The sequence below is a fragment of the Bos grunniens genome, chromosome 10 (genome assembly GCF_055505025.1).
Source record: "Bos grunniens cultivar Pamir isolate PY7600 chromosome 10, Bosgru_T2T1.0, whole genome shotgun sequence".
NCBI lineage: Eukaryota > Metazoa > Chordata > Mammalia > Artiodactyla > Bovidae > Bos > Bos grunniens.
The window spans coordinates 87661366-87682360 of record NC_141174.1 but is presented as its reverse complement, the minus strand read 5'-3'; the positions used below and the strand labels follow the sequence as shown (position 1 = coordinate 87682360).

The following is a 20995-nucleotide window of genomic DNA, read 5'->3' as shown; positions in this document are numbered from 1 at the left end:
GTCCTCCTGAATCAATGTACACATTCTCATTGGCCAGAAACACACTGTATTTACAAAATCGTAAGTCAAATTGATGGTCAGTGTTGGGTGGGGGATACAGTGGAGGCAGTGGAGAGCTGAGTCGCTTCCCTTCCTAACTAATAGTAATAGCAGTATATAGACAGACATAATCATGCAAAGCTGTGAAAAGGAGTTTAACATTCACACTTTTTTTCCTTCACTTTATACTTGAATGGATTAACGACGTCCACCAGATGAAACAATGATAGTATAACTTTATATCTTGAAAATCTGAGAACTTTGAGTATATAAGAAATGAATGCAAGGTAACAAAACTTACCAAGTATTCCAAAACATACATATATATATATATATATACATCCAAATGAGTGCTGACCCTTTCCAAGTAGTCACCTTTTGTGGTCATATAAGTTTATTGGTTTTCTTGGTCATATAGGTCAATAGGTTTATTCCTATTATGTTGCTGAAGCACGCACTGATTTTAGAACTTTAAAAATTAACCTCAGCACCTTCATGTCTATCCTTATTAAGGAACAAAATATTCTTTGAAGTTGGCTTTGGGTTTTGTTGACTGCTGCTGCTGCTACGTCGCTTCAGTCGTGTCTGACTTTGTGCGACCCCATAGACGGCAGCCCACCAGGCTCCCCCATCCCTGGGATTCTCCAGGCAAGAACACTGGAGTGGGTTTCCATTTCCTTCTCCAGTGCATGAAAGTGAAAAGTGAAGGGGAAGTCACTCAGTCGTGTCTGACTCTTCGCGACCCCATGAACTGTAGCCCACCAGGCTCCTCCGTCCATTGGATTTTCCAGGCAAGAGTACTGGAGTGGGGTGCCATTGCCTTCTCCATTTGTTGACTAAGGCCATTCAAACCTTAGCCAACAAATAATTTACATTATCAAAAAGCAGAGGGGTATAATTTTAAGTTCAGGATAAGATGCAGTTCTAATAAAATGAAGTCATTCTCCTGTTACTTGAAATGATTCTAAACATAGTTTCTAAAGAGGAGTTCAGAAATGTTTGAGCAGTGTCAGTGTCTTTGAAATAAATATGCAACTTCTCAAGATATAGAAAGGTAGTGTAATACGTTGGAAAGAATCCTGGATTCGGTTGCAAATCTTGGGGTCAGTCCCCACACTTATTAACCACGTGGAAATGTCTTCAGTGGGACTCTGGGGTTCTAGTCTGGAAAATGGATTGATGTTTCTTGGATCCATTCCAACTTCAAAGTTCCCTATTGTAGCAATTCTACTCTTAAATAGTTACAAATACATATAAAGGATTTTGAGCTTGAAGATGGGCCACATTATGAAGTTGCAAAATTTAGCCACTATTTTCTTTAAATAAAATAGTACAGTCTTATACTATAGTCTTACAGTATGTTTGGTAAATTTGATCTTATCACTGTATATTAATCCTGTTCCTGGTTGAATCATTTTGTTTCCACAGGTGAGAATTCAAAGACCAAAGTTAAGTGAGAGGTGTAAAAACACATAGCGGTTTACAAAGCAAGCAAAATTGGAAGCTCTAAGGATTCATTTTCCAAATTTCAGACCTATTGTTCCAGCTCCACGATCTCGAAATGCCATTTTCCTACTAGTAATAGCTCTTTCCTTTTAACTATGAATGGATGGGGGAAAAAATGAAAATAGTGGCAAAATTTCCTGTTTCATATGGCCCATCCCCATTTCCTACAACTCTTTTTATAATTCTTATAAATGAAAATTCTACAGAACAGTCGGCTCAGATCAATTAAATGTTCCCATTTTTACAAGAGAAAAAAACCACAGTCTCCTATGATTTTACATCTCTGTCTAGAAGAAGCTGTTGTACACTTGTAAATGTGAATAATGCCTGTGCAGCTGAGAATATTCCTAAGAGAAATGACATAAAGATAGTGTTTAGTTGTTAAAATTAGAATATTTTATCAGGGAATACAGCGTTGTCCAATGTAAATGTTCATTCTAAATACAACTCTCAATGTAATTACAACAATAATTTAGTTTGTGCGTTTGAGGTTGTGAGCTTTTTATATTTGCTGAATACAGTTCTGAAATTTAGTACTTGTCTGTCTTAAGGAGATCTGCCCTGCATGCAAATCTATAACTAGACAAATATTATTTCCTTTCCCAGCTTGCTCTTGGGAGGTTTCCATATCCTCAGGTAAGATTGTTCATTACTGCCGTTTGCCACTGTGACATTCATTCCTATGTATGAAGGTACAGGGAGCAATTGTGAACATTTGAGCCACATACAAATAAATCTGTCCTGTTAAATTGAAAAGTGATATCTTAAAGGAGTCATTTAGAAGTCTCTATTGATTTTTGATTTTTTTTAAACTCCAGGTTTTTTCCCTCTTTGTTAAAGGTTGGAAGCCGTCATCGGGCTCTTCCTTTGTGTCCGCTGGTGATGTTTTCCTCATCCCAGCCCAGCCCCATGTGCTCATACAGAGGTTGGAAGAGAGGCCCAGCCTTTTCTTGATACAGTGTTTGAGTTTTTGGATTCAGTTAGTTATTTGAATTAAAGGATGGAGATGAAGGGTGAAAATATCTAATCTAGGTCATTATTTTTGCTAAGCAAAATAGGTGGACCCCCACTTTTACATGGATATGATTTTGAGCGTTTTTGGTTTTTTAAATTTGCCCTTTCTATTTACATGTCTAAGAAAATAAACTATGTTATGTTATGTTATGTTATGTTACCGTTATGTTACCATTGCTGACAATAATCTCTGTGGTAATTTCTTTAAGATTTTTATTGTAGAAGGGTGTTAGCACTTCAAATGTTAAGCTTTCTGTGGTTTGAAAATTGTTCCCCAGTGTGTGGGGAGAAAGAAGTGAACTGTCTAGAGGGATGAAAAATGAATCGTTTGACTGTTTTCCTCTGGTTGATGCTCACTGTTTTTTCTGGCATCTTGGTCTGTACAGGCCAAAGTGCCTGGAGGCATGTCTGATTTAAAGGTGGTGTTGGTCTCTGCTCTTTAAGCATCTATTAACTTGCTATTATTATGCAAATAAGTGTTGTATTACACATACTAATTTATGCATGGTTAGATTATGCAGATGCATCACAAACATGGTTATTGAATAATAGGATGGGGCTCATTCTCTATCCCATCTTTATAAGCAGTTTTAAACAAATTCTCCTGATACCCATGTGAACATTTAAAGCCCCTTCACACGCTGAAATGTCTCTTCTGTATCCTTTTTCTTTTACAGTTAAAGCCATCAGATAAATAGAGGAGAAATTGTCCAAGTTGTTAGGTTCAAGAGTGTCAGTCTCACTTTTCAAATGTGTAGGATTATTTGTTTAAACATAATCTTTTCCTTAAAGAGAAGCTCTGAAATGTAATCACTTGGCATGCATGCTCAAATTCAGTGACATTTTAGTGTATACAGCCTTGCTGCTTAGCTCTAGGTAGCCCATCAAATTAAAATCACATTTTTGGGATTTATAGCTCATTAGAATATTTATCTTGGTAAGCCTCTTATTCTGTCAGTAATTTTTAAACAATTCACTGTTTGGCCAATTTATGCAATCCCCTCATTTTGTAAATGAAGAGGCACTATACAACTTAACCTCTCAAACAAGTCTTAGTAGAAAGCTTGTAAGCCACCTAGAAAAAAATACCAAAGTTTGAGAATATAGCTCTATTCTTGAGATTCCTAATGCCTAGAGTATTTAATCAGTGAAATTTGGTATGTGAGACGTCTAAGAAACGATTGCCTTTGCATTTGACAAATGAAGCTTTGGAAGACTGGTCGAATTTGGGAAGAGGCTGTCTGCCTTCCCAGTGTTGAATGTTTTCGGGACTGTGTTAAGCATATATTTACTGGATCAGTCAAGTGGAAGTGGAAAACTCAAATGTGCTGCACTCCCTAGATAGCAATCACTGATACGCCAGAGTGAGGGGAAAACTATTATTTCTTGGGTCATGACAGAGTATTGTCACCAAACTAGGGCTTTGAAATAATAGAAGTAGCTTTTGATGCCATCAGGTCTGTTTCTCAGGTCTCACAAACAGAAGTTTGTGCACTTCATTGTTGGCATCAGTAATGACTTTTGATGGACTTGGCATTTATTTTACAGGCTTTGTACTATATACTGAGGATTGGGAAAGGATCCTTTATAAATTCCTTTTCTACCCTTACCTTTTGCCTTCAGATAAAACACATGAAGAAAAATAAATATTTTTATAGTATCTCAGGGACTGGATTATGAAACAATACCTTCTGTTTGGCCTGTATTATCTCATTTGAACCCCGAGCCACTCTGTGAGGTAGCCTCCCCTCACAAGTTGGGCAGACAGGATAGCTGATTTGCTCACTGTTGTACTGTAGCTTATGGCCATTGAATCCCGAGGATGATGGGCAGGAGTGAATCACAAACTCTCAAGATTGGAAAGGGATCTCAGACAACGTCGAATCAGACCTCTCATAATATCTCTGAAAAGCAAACAGTTGAACATGTCTAGTGATAGGAGACTCACTAGTTTACAGAGCAGCCCTAGAGTCACATCTTGATTTACCAGGCTTAAGGACTACCTCGTCTCAATTGTTACCCACTAGTCTGCTCCTTGAACACAGGAAAGATTTTCACATAACCCTTAAGGTCTCAAAGTTTTGCATCCCTTCTATCCCCAGGGATGGTGCTGAGTCAAATCAGGGCACCAGATCTCAGCTGTCCTTACTAGTGGGAAGCTGAGGAGACTGGCCTCTTTGAAAGAGCTCTAGACCAGGAGCCAGAAGATTAGGGTTAGAACCCAGCTCTGGGATTTCCCTGGTGGTGTACTCATTAAGAATCCATCTGCCAATGCAGAGGACACAGGTTAGACCCCTGCCCTGGGAAGATTGCACATACCATAGAGCAACTTAGCCCCTGTGCCAAAACTACTGAGCCAGAACCCGAGAGCCTCAACTACTGAGTCCTTGTGTGTGGCTACTGAATGTGCCTAGAGCCCATGCTCCGAAACCAAAGAAGCCACCGTGATGAGAAGCTTGTGCACCACAACAAAGAGTAGCCCCCACTCTCTGCAACTAGAGAAAGCCCACTCACAGCAGCAAAGACCCAGAGTAGCCAAAAAATAAAAGTAAAAGAAATAAATCTTAAAAAAATGAACCCAGCTCTACCATAAGCTTCAGTCACCGCAGGCCTTAATTCTTGCTTTGTAACTCTTGGAGGCCTGTTTCCTCATCTCTAAAATGAGCCTGTCTGATTAGAAGCATGCAGAGCAGATGAGATTATGGATATGAAACCACTTGGGAAAGTACAGAGGGCCACCCTACTGGCCCTGATGTGGGACTGTAGCACAAAAGAGAACTTATAATCGTCAACCAAAGGTTGCAAGAGGATGTGTACGCAACCTGCCAGCTGCAGCTGGAGCAGAGCGTAAAATGAGCAGAAGGGAAGGAGGGGAGGAGAGGCCAGCTTCCAGACTCATCCTTCCCCCAGCCCAGCGTCAGCGCCGCTGACAGCATCGTTAGCAGCGTCTCCTCCTGCCGGTGACGCGGAGTGTACCCGGTGGGGATGCAGATGCAGGAGGGGTGCTAGGAAGATAGCCGGAAGAGTCAGTGGCCTGGGAACCACATGAAGGTTACAGGGCTGGATTTTCATTGAAATAATCATTCTCCAGGAAACTTTATTGTTTGGGGGGTTGGTTTTTATTTGTTATTTGAAAGCACTATCTATTTTAGTTTCCTTTAGGCCTTAAAGTTGTGTAGCCTCATTGGCATGCAGTTTAGGGCTCTATGGGAAAAAAGGCTAGAAGTCGTTATAATTACCCAGTCTTATCACTACAGTTTATAGTAGGAGGAACAATGACGTCGGAACCACTAGCACCTTTCCGACACTGAGCCCCAGAGCACTCGCTGTTATGTGACTCAGGCTATACATCCCAGGCTATACACCTGCAGGATGGGATGTATACATTTCCAGCCTCCAGGTGAGCAGGCTGAGTCTCTGGGGCTCCAAGGCGTCTTGCCTTGGGGATGAATTGGTACAGTGAGAGCCGAGACTCGCAGGTGACTAAACGAGATGACTGGATCTGTGAACTCTGATTTTGGTTGACTGTTCAAACCACCGCCCTTCTGCCCTCTCAGCCCCACCAAGCCCTTCTCCTGGCCCACTTTCTCTGCCCTCGGCAGGCCTTCTGTGTAGATGAGAAGGGTTGTCCCATGGAAGATGATGGCAAAACCATTCCCCTGGAGCCTCCTGGCTTTTCTCACCATGTGTTAGCAGAGTGACAGGGGGTCTGGAGGCCTTGGAGCTCTCACTGACCCCAGTGCCGTTCAACTCTGGGTGCCTGTGAAGCATATTCTGCAATAGCATAATGAAAAATCATGGTTTTAAACATCTGGTAAAGAGATAGTATCTCAATTTCTTGAACAGTTTAGCTGTAATACTCTTTGGGAACAATGGGTGGGAGCTGTATGTAGTTAATCGTGTACATCCAAATCCAGTTGACTTAAAAAACACAATGGTGGGCAATGGTTGGTTTAATGACACCATAATTTAGGGGAAACCAAAGAGATTGCCTGCTAAAAATTGTTGTCCTTCATTCAGACTTTACAACCAGTGCCCTGCATTAGGGCAATAGTAAATCCATTAAGGAGACTTCTCAAGGGTTATGTCGGCTCTGACATTTGAAAATTTGGTAAGCAAGATGCCACGGGAAAGTGAAGATAATATGGATACACATGTGTTTAAGGTACTTTTGCATGTATAAAAATGTACTTCTTTTGGCTACATTTCCTGATCTTAGTTAATAAATTACATCAAAATGACCTGAAGTTAAAAAAAAGGAAAAAAAATCTGAGCAAATAGTGCCCCTGGTATTGTAAAGCTTTGAATGTTTTCACACCCCATTAATTTATTACTTCTCTTTCTTCATCTTTAAATTTCATTTTTTTTTTCAAAAATTCCGACTCCCCGCTGCTGCAGTGATTTTCATCTTGTTGTTAATTTTCCCTGCTCCATATGGAGCTCCAGACATTTCACCTGGAGGCTGTACTAGATTTTGCTGTAGTGATCGTACTTCCGGAGGCCAAAACTGTCATTTAGGGTTCCTGGTGCATCTGTCTGCGCCAGGCTTTTCACTGGCATGGGAGAGTGTGAATAACAAATTGGATGCACCTGAGATTCAGATGATTAGTGTGTTTTGTGAATCTCCACGACTTGTAAGCAGATAGCTCTGGGGGTGGCGGGGAGGGCCGAACATCGACTGTGGGTGAATCTGTACTCACACCTTACATTTGGGGCTTTTCAAGGGAAGTGCAAACATCCTAGGCAGCCTGGGTGCAGAGAGAGTAACAAATATTTCATCCTGCCTTGTCATTGATTAGAAAAGAGCCTTTAATTTCATTTCACCCCATGTTGTGATTAATTTGCATTCTTTGTCAGAAGTTAATGGAGTTTTTTATGGTTCACTCTGAAATCCTTGAAGACATCAGACTTGATCTGATGTTTATACAACCGCCAGCGGAATTTTTTCGTTTGATTGATGGCAAGCTTGATGTTATTCCAAACGGCTTTTTAAGCTGTTTTTAAGAATTATTTGAATAAAATTCAAGCAAGATATTGTTGTAACGATCAAGATTATCTGTTAAAAATCTGTTTCAAATAAAGAAGATGATAAGTAGTAAAAAGGATCAAAAACATGAGATATAGTACATGGTGATGTTATTTGTTAAAATACATAAGAATGGCATTCAAATAAAATATTGCAGTATGTAGAGATCACTTTTATTGAAAAAAAATACCATCATCTGACCAAATAGAATAATTAAGGCCAAGGTAGAAGGAATGTCTGCATCTTTGGGATTAAAAATCTTTACAAGTGGCGATTCTCATTTATTCTGCCACCTTTTGCCACCAGTGTACAGAGTAGAGATCTACTGTTCTTAACTCAGGGAGACAGGGTCTGTCAGGCCTGTTAGCTGAACAAAATGATGACATATTACTTGTCTCAATAAAGAGGCATTCTTAAATCCCAATACAAGTTAAACATAAGTGGATAAGAGGATTTTAAGTGAAAGATATGTATTCTTAATAGTATAATGACTGGACTTTTTCACAAGATAGTACAGAAATGAAAATATCCTGTTCTTAAAAAGCAAAAACACCCCACTTGTTCATGGGTTAGAGGAAGGTCTGTTCACCCCTTGTACACTGTATATCAAAGTATGAAGGAAGCTATGGCGGCATGTGCTCAGAACCCCCTGCTGCTGACCAAGGAAATATGTTTTGCAAATGCTTTTTGATTACTAATACCATTTGTTTGATTGGGGGACTGCCTTGCTTCAGCAGGTTCTGGCTTTGCTGTGACTGCTGCTATTGAGACTTACTCATAGGTCAAAAAGCTACTTATCTGAGCACTTTCACTTAAAACAGATTAATTTATTTGCTGTATCTGAAAGTTTGCTAAGTAATTGGGTGGTTTTAATGGAAGTTACTGCTTTCTGATCCTTGTATTAACATGATCTAAGGTCCTTTTTATTATACGCAATCCATATTATTGACCACAGTTGCCCTGTTTTCATTTAAATGTAAGCAGCTTGTCAAGTAGAAAATATTTCGTTTAACTTGGCTTGGAAACCTGCTATTTTAATATGTGTAAGTTTTTTTTTTTCAATTGACAGACTGTCTTTTAAACATATGTTTATTTTGTAGTAATAAATTGTGTTCTGAATAGAGTATTTTCTCATAATAAAGTAAAAATATATGTTCTTAAAACTATTTTAAAATAGTAAATGTTTTTCAAAAGTTAATGTCAAAATACAAGAGTTTTTACTCCTAATTTTATTCATGTTTTAAATTTCTTTGAGTATATTACTACTGATCCTAACTTTGATAATTTCATGTTGTTTTATATTTATTGTTATATTCACACTATTGCTATCACTATCTTATATATGTATTAATATACTGATTACATCTAGACCAACCTAATATTGCAAAATTAAACCTAAAAAGCTTGCCTTTTTTGAAAAGAGGTGTTCAGAATCTATCCTTTGTTGCATGAACTTTTTGAATTTGAACGTAAAGGATTTTAGTAAATTTAAGTATCCAGTTTTTTCTGTGAGATCTCTAGTCAAAGAGAAAAGTAGCAGGGGGTAATTACCCCAACTTCAAATTATAACCTTTAATTGGCAAGAGTCCAAAAGAGTGATATGTGTGCAGTTTTATTTTTTCAAACAGATTTCTAGCTTACATGTTTTAATTCATTGTTTATTTTCACCCTCACTATTTAGGATATAGACATTTAAAATATACTGACATTTGAAGCCATAAAATCAGATTTTATGTTCCATAAATGCAGAGGTGAAATTTAAGTGATATGAAGATGTTTGCTGATGCACATTTGCTTCTTCCCAGGAATTTTTAAATTGCCTCTGTCAAATTTTTCTCCCAATGCCTATTTCATACTTATAAAGATATTTCATAATTTTATTTGCTTAGCCTATCCTGAAGACGGGAGGTGGGTTCCCAGTATATCTTTAAGATAGAGCAGAAATGGAAGAGAAATCATCCCCCAAATGTGGGTAGCTTAGAAATGTGAAACTTTCAAGATAAATTACTTGTTAATACCTCAGCTAGGTTAGTGATTCCTGTCTTTGTTTTTTTTTAAGGCACTAACCCAATGTTGGTTTGTTTCTATAGCACCTACTAAACTATTTTATGACATACATTTCAGTTTTCTTGAACACGTATTTGTCACTGAGCATCTACTCTGTCCAGGCACTGTGCTAAGCACTGGGAGTAGAGAAATGAAATACGTTGTCCCTGCTATCAAAGCATCTAATGCAGTGGGCAGGAAGAACATAAATCAATGGCAGTTGATATAAAAGGAACCCTACAGGAGATGGTGTGCTCCAGCCTAACGAGTCAGAGGTCAGCTCACTTGAGGAAGCCACGGCTTCACAGGGTGGATGATGCTTGAGCTGAGGCTCTAAGGCTGCTGCTGCTAAGTCGCTTCAGTCGTGTCCGACTCTGTGCGACCCCATGGACTGCAGCCTACCAGGCTTCTCTGTCCATGAGATTCTCCAGGCAAGAACACTGGAGTGGGTTGCCATTTCCTTCTCCAGTGCATGAAAGTGGAAAGTGAAAGTGAAGTCGCTCAGTCGTGTCTGACTCTTAGCAACCCCGTGGACTGTGGCCCACCAGGCTCCTCCATCCATGGGATTTTCCGGGCAACAGTACTGGAGTGGGGTGCCATTGCCTTCTCCCGAGGCTCTAAGGCTAGAAGGATGGAAAAGAACTCCAGGCATTCTAGTCAAGAGAGTCATTTTCTCTATCCTTAAGATAAAGGTCTGACACAGCATGTTGTACTTGGTTTCCTTGCAGTACTTCAACTCAGTAAGTTCACTACTGCTGCTATTACTTTGATCTCCCTCATAGTTTGGGAATTTCCTTAGATGACCTCTAAAGCAACACAAGGAGGGAAAGAAGTAAGAAGGGGAGGGAAGAATGACAGAGGAGAGAGGTACTGTATCAGGATGGAGCCAGCACATGTAGCAGATCCAGATCATGAACTTGGGCTTGAGAATTTCATGACTCCCTTTGAGATGACTGAGAACCAATCTGAGGTCAGAAATCATTACATTTTTAAATTTTTTACTCATTTATTTTGAATTTTTTGTCTGTGCTGGGTCTTCATTGCTGGGTGAGGGCATTCTCTAGTTGCAGGGAGTAGGGGCTACTCTTTGCTTTGGTACATGGGCTTCTTCTTGCAGGGGCTTCCCTTATTACAGAGCACAGGCTTCAATAGTTGCTGCACGCAGGTTCGGTAGTTATGGCTCAAGGGCTCTAGAGCGTGGGCTCAGTAGTTATGGCGCATGGGCTTTCATTTCTCTGAGGCATGTGGAATCTTCCTGGATGAGGGATCGAACCCATGTCCCCTGCATTAGCAGGCAGGTTCTTAACCACTGGACTCCAGGTAAATCTAGAAATCATTGCATTTTAAGGTTTCTACCCCTAAGGTCCAGACTTCCCAGGTGGTGCTAGTGGTAAAGAACCTGCCTGCCAATGCAGGAGACACAAGAGATGTGGGTTCAGTCCCTGGGTCAGGAAGATCCCCTGGAAGAGGGCATGGCAACCCACGCCAGTATTCTTGCCTGGGAAATCCCATAGACAGAGAAGCCTGGTGGGCTACAGTCCCTGGAGTCACAAAACGTCAGATATGACTGAGCACTTAGCCTACAGTCAGTTGGCACATGCCTCTAAGGGGTTCTCTGCCACCCTTTATGAATTTGACTTGGCTAGACTGCTGGGGAGTTGGGGGGGTTGTCATGATCAAATGACCTAATACCTAAGAGAGCCCTTTGAAAAATATAAGTTGGTAAACAAGAGCAAGGTAATATTAGTATTATTTATATTTTCAGAAAGTACTTTAGGGATTTACCCACGTAGCTCTGAAAATATATGACCATGTCTCACTCCAGGTAGGACTAAAATGAATTACTTTTCTGATCCCATAAGAGCCTTCCTTTACAGTCTTTCTTTTTTCAGTTATAATCTATCATTAACAATCAGTCATTAATACATAGAATTATATGCAGAATATAGTAATTTTTAATTCAATAACTGGGGACCATTATTCTTCTACAATTTTTAAATAAGCAGTTTAGCCCAGAAATAGAATTGAAGCTTGAAGTAGAGAATTTGGTGCCCAGTCTGGCTTTTACGAATGACGTCACTGCCTTCTTTCCTTCTGAGACTTGTGGTCTAGAAAGCCGGTCATTTTTTCCCCCTTTGGTTTCATTGGTGCTACTTAATGGTAGCATAGAATTGCAGGATGTGAGGTGATCTTACAATGGTCTAGTCCAACTCATTTACTTTACAGAGGAGAACATGGGGGTCCATAGCTGTTAAATGACTCACTGATGATTACCAGATATTTGGCAACAGAATCAGACTGTCTCCCACTCTGGAGGGCTGGGGTGCAGGGAGAAAGTGAGAAAAGGCACCCAGGGTCTTTGAGCCCAAATGGCTATCCTTATTTTACACACCCATCCACTCAGGTACTGCCTCCAACAGGCGTGTCTTCAGAGATGGAAATTACTGTCCTAGGATGCTCCGTACCTGCTAGGTAATTGCTGATGGATACGGATCCCTGGAGGGAAAGTGGTCCTCAACAGCAGCAGTAACAGCAGCAACAACGGGCAAAGACATCAGCTTTTATTGTACTCCAGTGTTTTATTTAACAACATTCAGTATAGAAAACTTAGGTAGATTTGGAGCGAGAGGCTCATTGGCATCCAAGTTAAAAGGGGGGCAGGCCTGGCCAAGCTTTGTTTGAGTACAGATTACTTTTCAGATGTTTAACAGTTCTGGATTAATGCCTGGGGGCTTGGGAATTCTTCCTCAACTAAAATGTTAGTGATGCTCAGAACCCAACCCTCTTTACTGCCAATGAAACAGACAAGCTAAGTTCATTAAAAAATCAATGAGTTGCCTAAAAGGAGCAAAGAGCTGATTCGATTTAAGCCTGGAGATTGCCCAGGACACACCAGGTGGAAAGAAGGGTCACAGTGACTGCTAGAAGCTAGGAGAGGAGGCAGTTGTCTGTTTATGCACAGAGCCAAGGTATCGAGGGAACCTAAGGCAACCAATTAGAACCAAGTGTGGCCTCTTATGCTATACACTGTCAGGGTCTATAGGTGGTGACCACCATGTAGAGAGGGCAAGGAAGGCTGGGGAATGTGACAGTCTCATGAGGAAGGAAGCTCAGATGAGGAGAGAAAGACCAAAGATGGGAATGGAGTTTGTTTTATTTCCTGTTTAGAAGTTCAGAGAGCATCATTCTGGGCATGAGGAGACCTTGACTAGTTTGGTAAAATACAGTAAACAAAAGAACGTTCCCATCTAAAGGTCTCCCTGCAGCCCCTGCGCTTTGGACAGCCCTGTACCTCCTTGGTAGCCAACTGGAAATGTTCAGTGACTCAGAGCAGAGGTGACCGGGGCACAGCAAGCAACACACCCAGCGAATAACAAGTTAAATCATTGTCAGTATATGGTCTCTGCCCAGTGGCTCATACAACATTTGGCAAACAAGGACTGAAAAATGCTGGGCTAGATACATCTGTGGTCTCCTTTCATTTTTTTATTTTTATTTTTCTTACCACACTACATGACATGTGGGACCTTACCTCCCCAGCCAAGGATCGAACCCATGTCCTCTGCATTAGAAGCACAGAGTCTTACCTTAACCACTGGACCACCAGGGAAGTCCCTGCTTTCATCTTGTATGAGCAGTTTCCTCCTCTTTTCCACACCTTCAGCCACCTTTCTCATCCCCATCTCCTAAATCCTCTCTTAAAATTTATTGAAACTTTATTTTGCCTATATCAAAATATGAGAGGTGTGAACCAAAACTCTGAAACAGAAGTCAAGCTTTCTTTAATTCATTCTAAATCTATGACTTCTTCTCTTTAAATCTATTTTGAATTTACAGTCACGCCAATACGGCATTCGTTAATTGACATGGTTATGTGTGACTGTATTTCAAGGTTTTCTTTTCTTTCCTAATCCAGTAAGAACCACGTATTGGCTGCAATTACAGCTTATCTCAGAATCTCAGCAGGCCAAACCATGTTGTCAGATATATCATATTTGTTTGGGTTTTTTGTTTGTTTGTTTGTTTAAGGAGCAATATGTGGAGTCTTAGCTCACAAAGAAAACCTTCCTTGCAATGCCTGAAAACATGACTTGTTGTGGGCCTCATGGGGAAGCTGTCTTAGAGATTTACAGCATCCTGAATCCATCGAACGATATTTCATACAAATATTCAGTGGCATACAGAGGTGAGTGTACGCCCTGTGCTTAAGTCTCACCTCTGCCGCTAAGTTTCAGGGAACTTAAAAAGTCCCTTTGTTTTTGTGGGCCAGCAAGTACATATCTTACCCATCATCTTGGTCCTAGAGTCTCGTAAAGTGACTGGCAGTAAGATCTTCATACACACATATGAATTGATAATTCAGTCTAATTTTACTTTTTTACATGTTGGCATAGCATGTTTTAGAATCAGAAGAAACTAAGAATCAGTTCACATACTTAGGCTTTAAATTAATAATTTCATCACCTTCCATTGTCCATACTTCCACTCTGCCCTCGCAGCATCAATACCCGAAGAATAAAGCCTTCCAAGGAGACTCGATATTTGTCTTCAGATATTTGAGGATTCTCTGTAAAAAAAAGGATGTGGATTTGCAATGTTAGGAGGATAGAACTGGAATAGGAGGTAGGATGGGCAGTCAGAAAATGCGCGGACTCCCCATTACTGTACGTATTCAAACAGAAACACAATCAGCCGGGGTGTAATGATGGAAGGATTCAAGAGTCAGATGGGGTGGAAGCAGGGTCAGATTAAAGAACCTTTTGGGTGGCTTTCAGACACCAAGTCTATGAGTCTCCTTCAGCCAAATGAAAGACTAATGCATTTTCTGTCAGTTACAAGGGAAAGACCACAGGTAGAAACTTCATCAGACTTGTCTAGATGCTGTAATTAGTTTAATCATCTGCTCATTTTGACTCTCAAATACTCTATCAGTATGAAACAGATAAGAAATAGAAGAGTACAAGAAAGAAGTAATTTTTTTTCCAGCCCAAAACCTATACATTTCTCTGTTTCGCTCCATTGAGCCAACTATGTGATATGGCTATCAAAAATGTGAATACCCTTGTAGCCTCTGTGAGATTCTACCAAGTACAGTGTCCACAATCAGGTGATCTAAGCCAGTGCAAGGTATGTGTTCAGGCATAGGCATTGCACTTCATGAGGAATGTGCCTGTACAGCACCACATTCAGAGAAAGGTAGCTTCAGTGGAGAATGTGAAATCATGCCTGGGTGATTCTTCCAGAAGTTTCTGGTTCAGGTCACAGAAAACCCAGCTCAAAGTTGCCTCGGTCACAGGGGAAATTTATTGAAATACATGACCGAAAAGCTAAGTATTGCTGGTTTTAGGTAGAACCTTATCCAGTAGTTCACTTTGGGCTCTGACCTTAGTAGGCTTCTGCCTTCACAGACCAAGAATGACTATAGAGCTTCTGAGGTGACCTGCTTTTCAGTTTAGACGGGAAGAGCAGGTCTTTTTCCCCTCAAGCAGCCAGAGGCAGTAGGTTTCAGTTTGATTGGACCAGTTTAACTCCCTGAACTTGGGGCGTGTAGGCGATGCCGACTAATTTAAGACTGGGCTACATGCCCCACCTCTAAAGCTGGGGTTGAAGTCATCTTCCCATGAAGCTCATGGGTTACTTAGAGACAAGGGGATGTTTGTTGGCATGCCATTACTAATGGAAGGGAGAAGGATAGAGGCCAGCCAAACATAGCAAATGACCCTAGGAAGAAAATGGGATGTTTGTTGAGGAAAGAAAACATTGTTAAGACATGACAGCCGTTTTGAAATATGTGAAAAGCTGTCTTTAGACTTAATCACTGCAGCTCCAGACCATGATCCTATCTTATAGGAAGACATATTTGAACTCAGAATAAGAACAAATTTCCTAACAATTCAAGCTACCCAAGATAGAATCATTGGAATCCTGGCACTGGAAGTCTTCAAGCAAAGACAGGATGGCTGTCTGTCAGAAAAATTATAAAGCTAATTTCTATGTGAAACAAGGAATTAGACTAGGTGACCTCTAACAGCGTTCTGGATTCTGTGGCATGTGGAGGATTTAACCTAATAGAGATGCATCCTAATGAAAAACCCTTTCAGATATTTTGCCACACTAACGAAGATCATGGCATCTGGTCCCATCACTTCATGGGAAATAGATGGGGAAACAGTGGAAACAGTGTCAGACTTTGTTTTTTGGGGCTCTAAAATCACTGCAGATGGTGACTGCAGCCATGAAATTAAAAGACGCTTACTCCTTGGAAGGAAAGTTAGGACCAACCTAGATAGCATATTCAAAAGCAGAGACATTACTTTGCCAACAAAGGTCCATCTAGTCAAGGCTATGGTTTTTCCAGTAGTCATGTATGGATGTGAGAGTTTGACTATTAAGAAAGCTGAGCGCCGAAGAATTGATGCTTTTGAACTGTGGTGTTGGAGAAGACTCTTGAGAGTCCCTTGGACTGCAAGGAGATCCAACCAGTCCATCCTAAAGGAGATCAGTCCTGGGTGTTCATTGGAAGGGGTGATGTTGAAGCTGAAATTCCAATAGTGTGGCCACCTGATGCGAGGGGCTGACTCCTTAGAAAAGACCCGGATGCTAGGAAAGATTGAGGGCGGGAGAAGAAGGGAATGACAGAGGGTGAGATGGTTGGATGGCATCACCGACTCAATGTACATGAGTTTGGGTGAATTCCGGGAGTTGGTGATGGACAGGGAGGCCTGGCGTGCTGTGGTTCATGGGGTCGCAAAGAGTCAGACACGACTGAGCGACTGAACTGAACTGATAGCAGATTTATTTGACCATAAAAAGTAGAATGGTCAACAGGCCTTTCTCAGAAAAAGCAACACCTCCTCCTTCCCCTCCCCCCCCCACACACAGAGAACAGATATTCTTAAACTAAGACCACACCTTTTTTTGTAGCAAAGAAAACAGTTTGATGTAGCAGACATCTCAGATCTTCTTTGAAACGGAAGTACTCAGTGGACTCCTCGGCCAGACCTTGTACTGTGAGGGAAAAAGTTGGTTTTTGCAGCTCACATTTGTCATGTTGAATTATGATTCTCAGCTCCTGCTTTTCTCACAGAATTTAGGTCTGAATATTGAAATTCTCATTTATTTGCCCCGGAAATGATTGACTCTGGCTCCTGCACCCCTGGGTAGGAGAGGACATGAGCTGTGTCAGTTTTAAATACACAAGAGATAAAAGAGCACAGGCCGTCAGGTCCTTTTCTTCCTGCCCGCTGACCGGCGGACCCGGCACGTGAAAAATAGCTGCACTGCACCTTGCTGCTCCAGCTGTTGTGTGTCGTGTGGAAATGCGTTGTCCTTGATGCTCGGGACGCAGTAAGAGCCAAGTGATCTAATTTATGGCTGTGATGATTTTCTGCCTGGTCCCATCTGAGCTGTGCCCTCCTCTAGGCACCTTAGAGCCTTTCTGTTGGCCCCAACTGTTTGTCAAATTCAGGGATATCTATTTTGAACTTTTCAAAACTGGTCACTCCAGAATGCAGCACCCTGGCCCAAGTTCAGGGTGTGAGGCAGGGAGAGCGTGCCAGTGAGTGGATCTTAGGACACGGGGATCACAGTGACCTCTTATAGTTTACTGAGTGACCCCTCACTGAGTCCTCTTATCACTCATGTTTAAGTCATTTATTTGTATTTAAATAAGTGATATAACTTACTTTTTGTTTTTGTTTTGTTTTGTCCTAACAAGCTATGCTGATAGATTCACAGGCATGATTAGAGCTTGAACAAGGACAGAGATTGATGAATAGGGGAGATAGAGCACAAGTGAACTATATTTGTTCATTTTATATTGCTAGAAATAATATGTTTTATTCGTTTATTTTATCTCATAATACATTCAGTTAATCTGAAAATATCAGTTTGCCAAGATTCCCATTTACAGTTAACTAGGGTAAATTTTGTCCTGTTCCTTCTCAAAAAAACCAGCACTTTGTTTAGGCACTTTTATTTTAAGTTACCAAGCATTGTGTATTCAGTTTGTAAGGGATTCCCCTGGTGGCTTGGAGGTAAAGAATCTGCCTGCAATACAGGAGAGCAGGTCAGATCCCTAGGTCAAGAAGATCCCCTGGAAAGGAAATGGGCAACCCACTCCAGTATTCTTGCCTGGAAAATCCTATGGACAAAGGAGCCTGATGGGCTACAGTCCATGGGGTCACAAAGAGTCAGACAGGACTCAGCAACTCAGCAACAGCAATAACAATTCAGTTTGTGGTCATGTGAAAGTGATATTTTTCTCTCTCTCTGAGGGCTTTTTGAGATTTGGGCACTTTTTTTTTTATAATTTCTGATGGGTTGGAGGTGATGCGACTCCATTTCAGCACTCAGCACAATACCAGGTATAGTCAGACTGAATGTCTGTGTTAGTTCACCCTCCAGTAGGAAAAACATCTGTGCCTGAGTGGGAGACTCCAGGGGCGGGATGGATGCTTGGGCCCCTCTAGCTTATCTTTTCTGGACAAGAGCCCTAAGCCTAGTGAAAGGAGGGAGCTTCTGAAGCCATGAGAATCAGACAGGAATTCCAGGAATCTTTCTGATTCCAAAGCTTATGCATTCCCCCTCCCTTACTAGTTGCCTCATGAGTCAGCAGTCAATTCAAAGCCAGGTTCGGTGACCTTGGGCACTTTTCCCCTCTGAGCCTCAGTTTCCCTAACAGCAAAATGAGTAGATTAAACTAGGTCTCAGAGGTCCCCATCTATTTAAAAAAAAAAAAAAAAAGGGTCGTCTTTCTTCATTTAGAATATAAAATCTGTTTGCTATAATACTTGTTTATATTAATATTTAGCCAGAGTTCTAGCTTAGTGCATCTGATTTGAAAAGAGAGCCCTTGCAAAATAACTACAGTTCTTAAAATTTGACGTTTAAAAAGAGAATAGAGTTCAGCATCAAAAGCTAGAATGTGATACCAGGAGCACAACAGATAAAAACGGTATTCTTTTAAAATTCCAGCCGTATGATTTAATTTTATATTTCTTTTTTTTTTCTTGCTATTTAAGAGAAAATAACACAAGCTTGAAAAGCAGTAAATATGTAAAGAGAAAATTTGTCAACTGATATTGGAAGATCTGACCCAGGTCACATATAAATCTCTCCGACAAGAGCTGCAGGGCAAGCCATAATTTCAGAGAGTAAAAGAGAAAATGAAAGCTCAAGCTGGTATCTTCTCTAAGTTCCATAGGTGGATTCATTTTAGTTTTCTGCTTGTGCTTCTGAATATAATGTAAAAGGGCTGGTAGCAAGGTCTGTCTACCATCGTGTGTGTAAAAAGTACCTCTCAGAGACAGAAGCATAATGAGAACCTTCCAAAGTTGCTTTTTTATCACCAGAGTCATTGACTAAATAATTGAGGCCCCGTAAGTAAACTTTTGCATCGGTAATTTCCTTTCCAGGTTCATTTTCCAGATTCACAGGTCATATTACAGGAGCTTTTTAAATTGCCAGCTGTATGGTCCTCTCAAGGAAATATAAGACCCAACTGATATTTAGGCCTGCCTGTTGTGAAGTCATTCTTCCTCATTTAGACACATAAAGGTCTGTCTTATGTTAGAATGAGGCATCCCCTGTTAGTGTAGCTTAAAATCTTGGATCTAATAGCTGATGAACAGAAAAAAAAAAGCTATGCCCAGAAGAGAGGAGAGGTTTATCTAACTAGTGTTTCAAAATGCTGCTGGTTCTAGAAACTGATAAGCAAAGTCTATGACTGGAGCAATTATCGTTCTGTTCTTTGTCCCCAATTATTAGTTAGACATGGAAAACTCAGTATGAGCAAAATGTGTAGGCAGGAAGGCGGACTTGGACAAGTTAAGTTATAAACAGCATCTCATATGTTGGGAGGTACAGGCAGTACATCAGCCCTAACAATGTTATTGTGTCCCTCTGAACTCTGCTCTCGGAGCTAAGCATTTGGAAGGCAGACCCAGAATAAAGAGAGGCATTCACGAAGCTAACATTTTATATTGAGAACCCTTAGTACCCCTTTTAATGTGCTATAAAACCAGGGGCTTCGCTTTTTCATGAACTGTGTGCAAACGCAGAAGCAGTGACTGGAGGTTGACTCTGTTTGGGTCTGTTTTATGGTTGCCGCGCCTGTACAGTAATGTGATCTTGAAAAAGGTAAACAACAAAGAGTTTAGCAGTGAAAAATACGCCTAATATAAATACAGCCAAGTACATGGCACTTCAGAATTTGAAAAATATGACCCTGGCGTTAAATTTTCTGGTGGAATTAACAGAGGAACAGAATATAGCATTTAAGGCCATATATCTGAGACAGAGAAAGGAGATAATACATCTAACTCTATGGTCTATGTGGCATTCATATAAAAAAAAGCACAGTAGCTTTATTTAATTGAGAAAATGAATCAATTACAATGATGTTGCATCATCAGATTCTTGTGAAATAGAAGATATAAGTCACTGCATTGTGTAACAGTGTTAAAAAGTAATTGAGTATCTTAAGCATTTTGAATCAACTTCAGGTACTGGCACTGCTACCTTAATACAAAATTTATGAAGATGATTTCATATAATATGTTGCTATCAAAACCGTACAATAAAACTTGGTAACAATGTCTCTCTTTAAAAACCTGGGCGAAACAGTATGGTTATAAGATCATAAAACAGACTTTTGATATTGCTATTTCTCCTTTTCTTGTAGTAAAGAGAAAACGTTAAAAGAGTACAGTTTTAAGTGGTCTTAAACCATGCTTTTAACCCAAAGAATAGGGCAAGGTGGAGACTTCTTCCTAGGTCTCAGTCTATGAGGAAAATTCCATTTAGTTCACACAATGGATGTTCCTGGAAACCATGTCTCACAATCCATCGCTGAATTCATTTTGAAACATATCACTTAAAATGTTTTCCTTGGAGAATTTGTAATCCCCCTGACTGCTGGAAATTTGTGGAAAAACATTGTCTTTGATGTCAAAAATGGTTTTCTAATTCTGTGTTCATTACAAATAAGTCTCTTGTTGGAAGTAGATATATCTCACTAAGAATGCTGGGGGCGTGGGTAATCTATGTGTACTTTAAAAACTACAGTTGGCCCTTGAACAACAAAGGGGTTCATCTGGGTTTAGTTTAGTTGGCCCCCCATGTCTGAATATCTGAGGTTCCTTCACATCCATGGATTCAACCAACCATGAACCATTGAGTGCTGTAGTATTTACTAATGAAAACTAGCCTCGTGTAAGTGGGCCTGCACGTTTCAAACCCGTGTCGTTCAAGGACCAACTGTAAAAGCAAGCACCAAAGATATCTCATAGGAGAATTTGCCTGGGGTTTTCATGATGTTTTTAAAGGTGCTGTGGCTTTTTACTAAAATCCTAACCACTCCAA

The 20995-nt window shown here is 40.5% G+C and overlaps 1 protein-coding gene across 4 annotated transcripts in view; it reads left to right on the top strand.

Moving 5' to 3' along the window:
- The window catches only part of MAP2K5 (mitogen-activated protein kinase kinase 5), a 282322-nt gene that overhangs the window by 195295 nt on the left and 66032 nt on the right, over positions 1-20995 (top strand). For 2 of the 4 annotated variants that reach the window (XM_086322837.1, XM_086322836.1), the window contains exon 17: positions 2152-2181. The exons of the other annotated variants lie outside the window; for them this stretch is intronic. In XM_086322837.1, coding sequence (XP_086178963.1) covers positions 2152-2181 — 30 coding nt within the window. The remainder of the gene's footprint in view (positions 1-2151; positions 2182-20995) is intronic. 4 annotated transcript variants of the gene reach the window in all.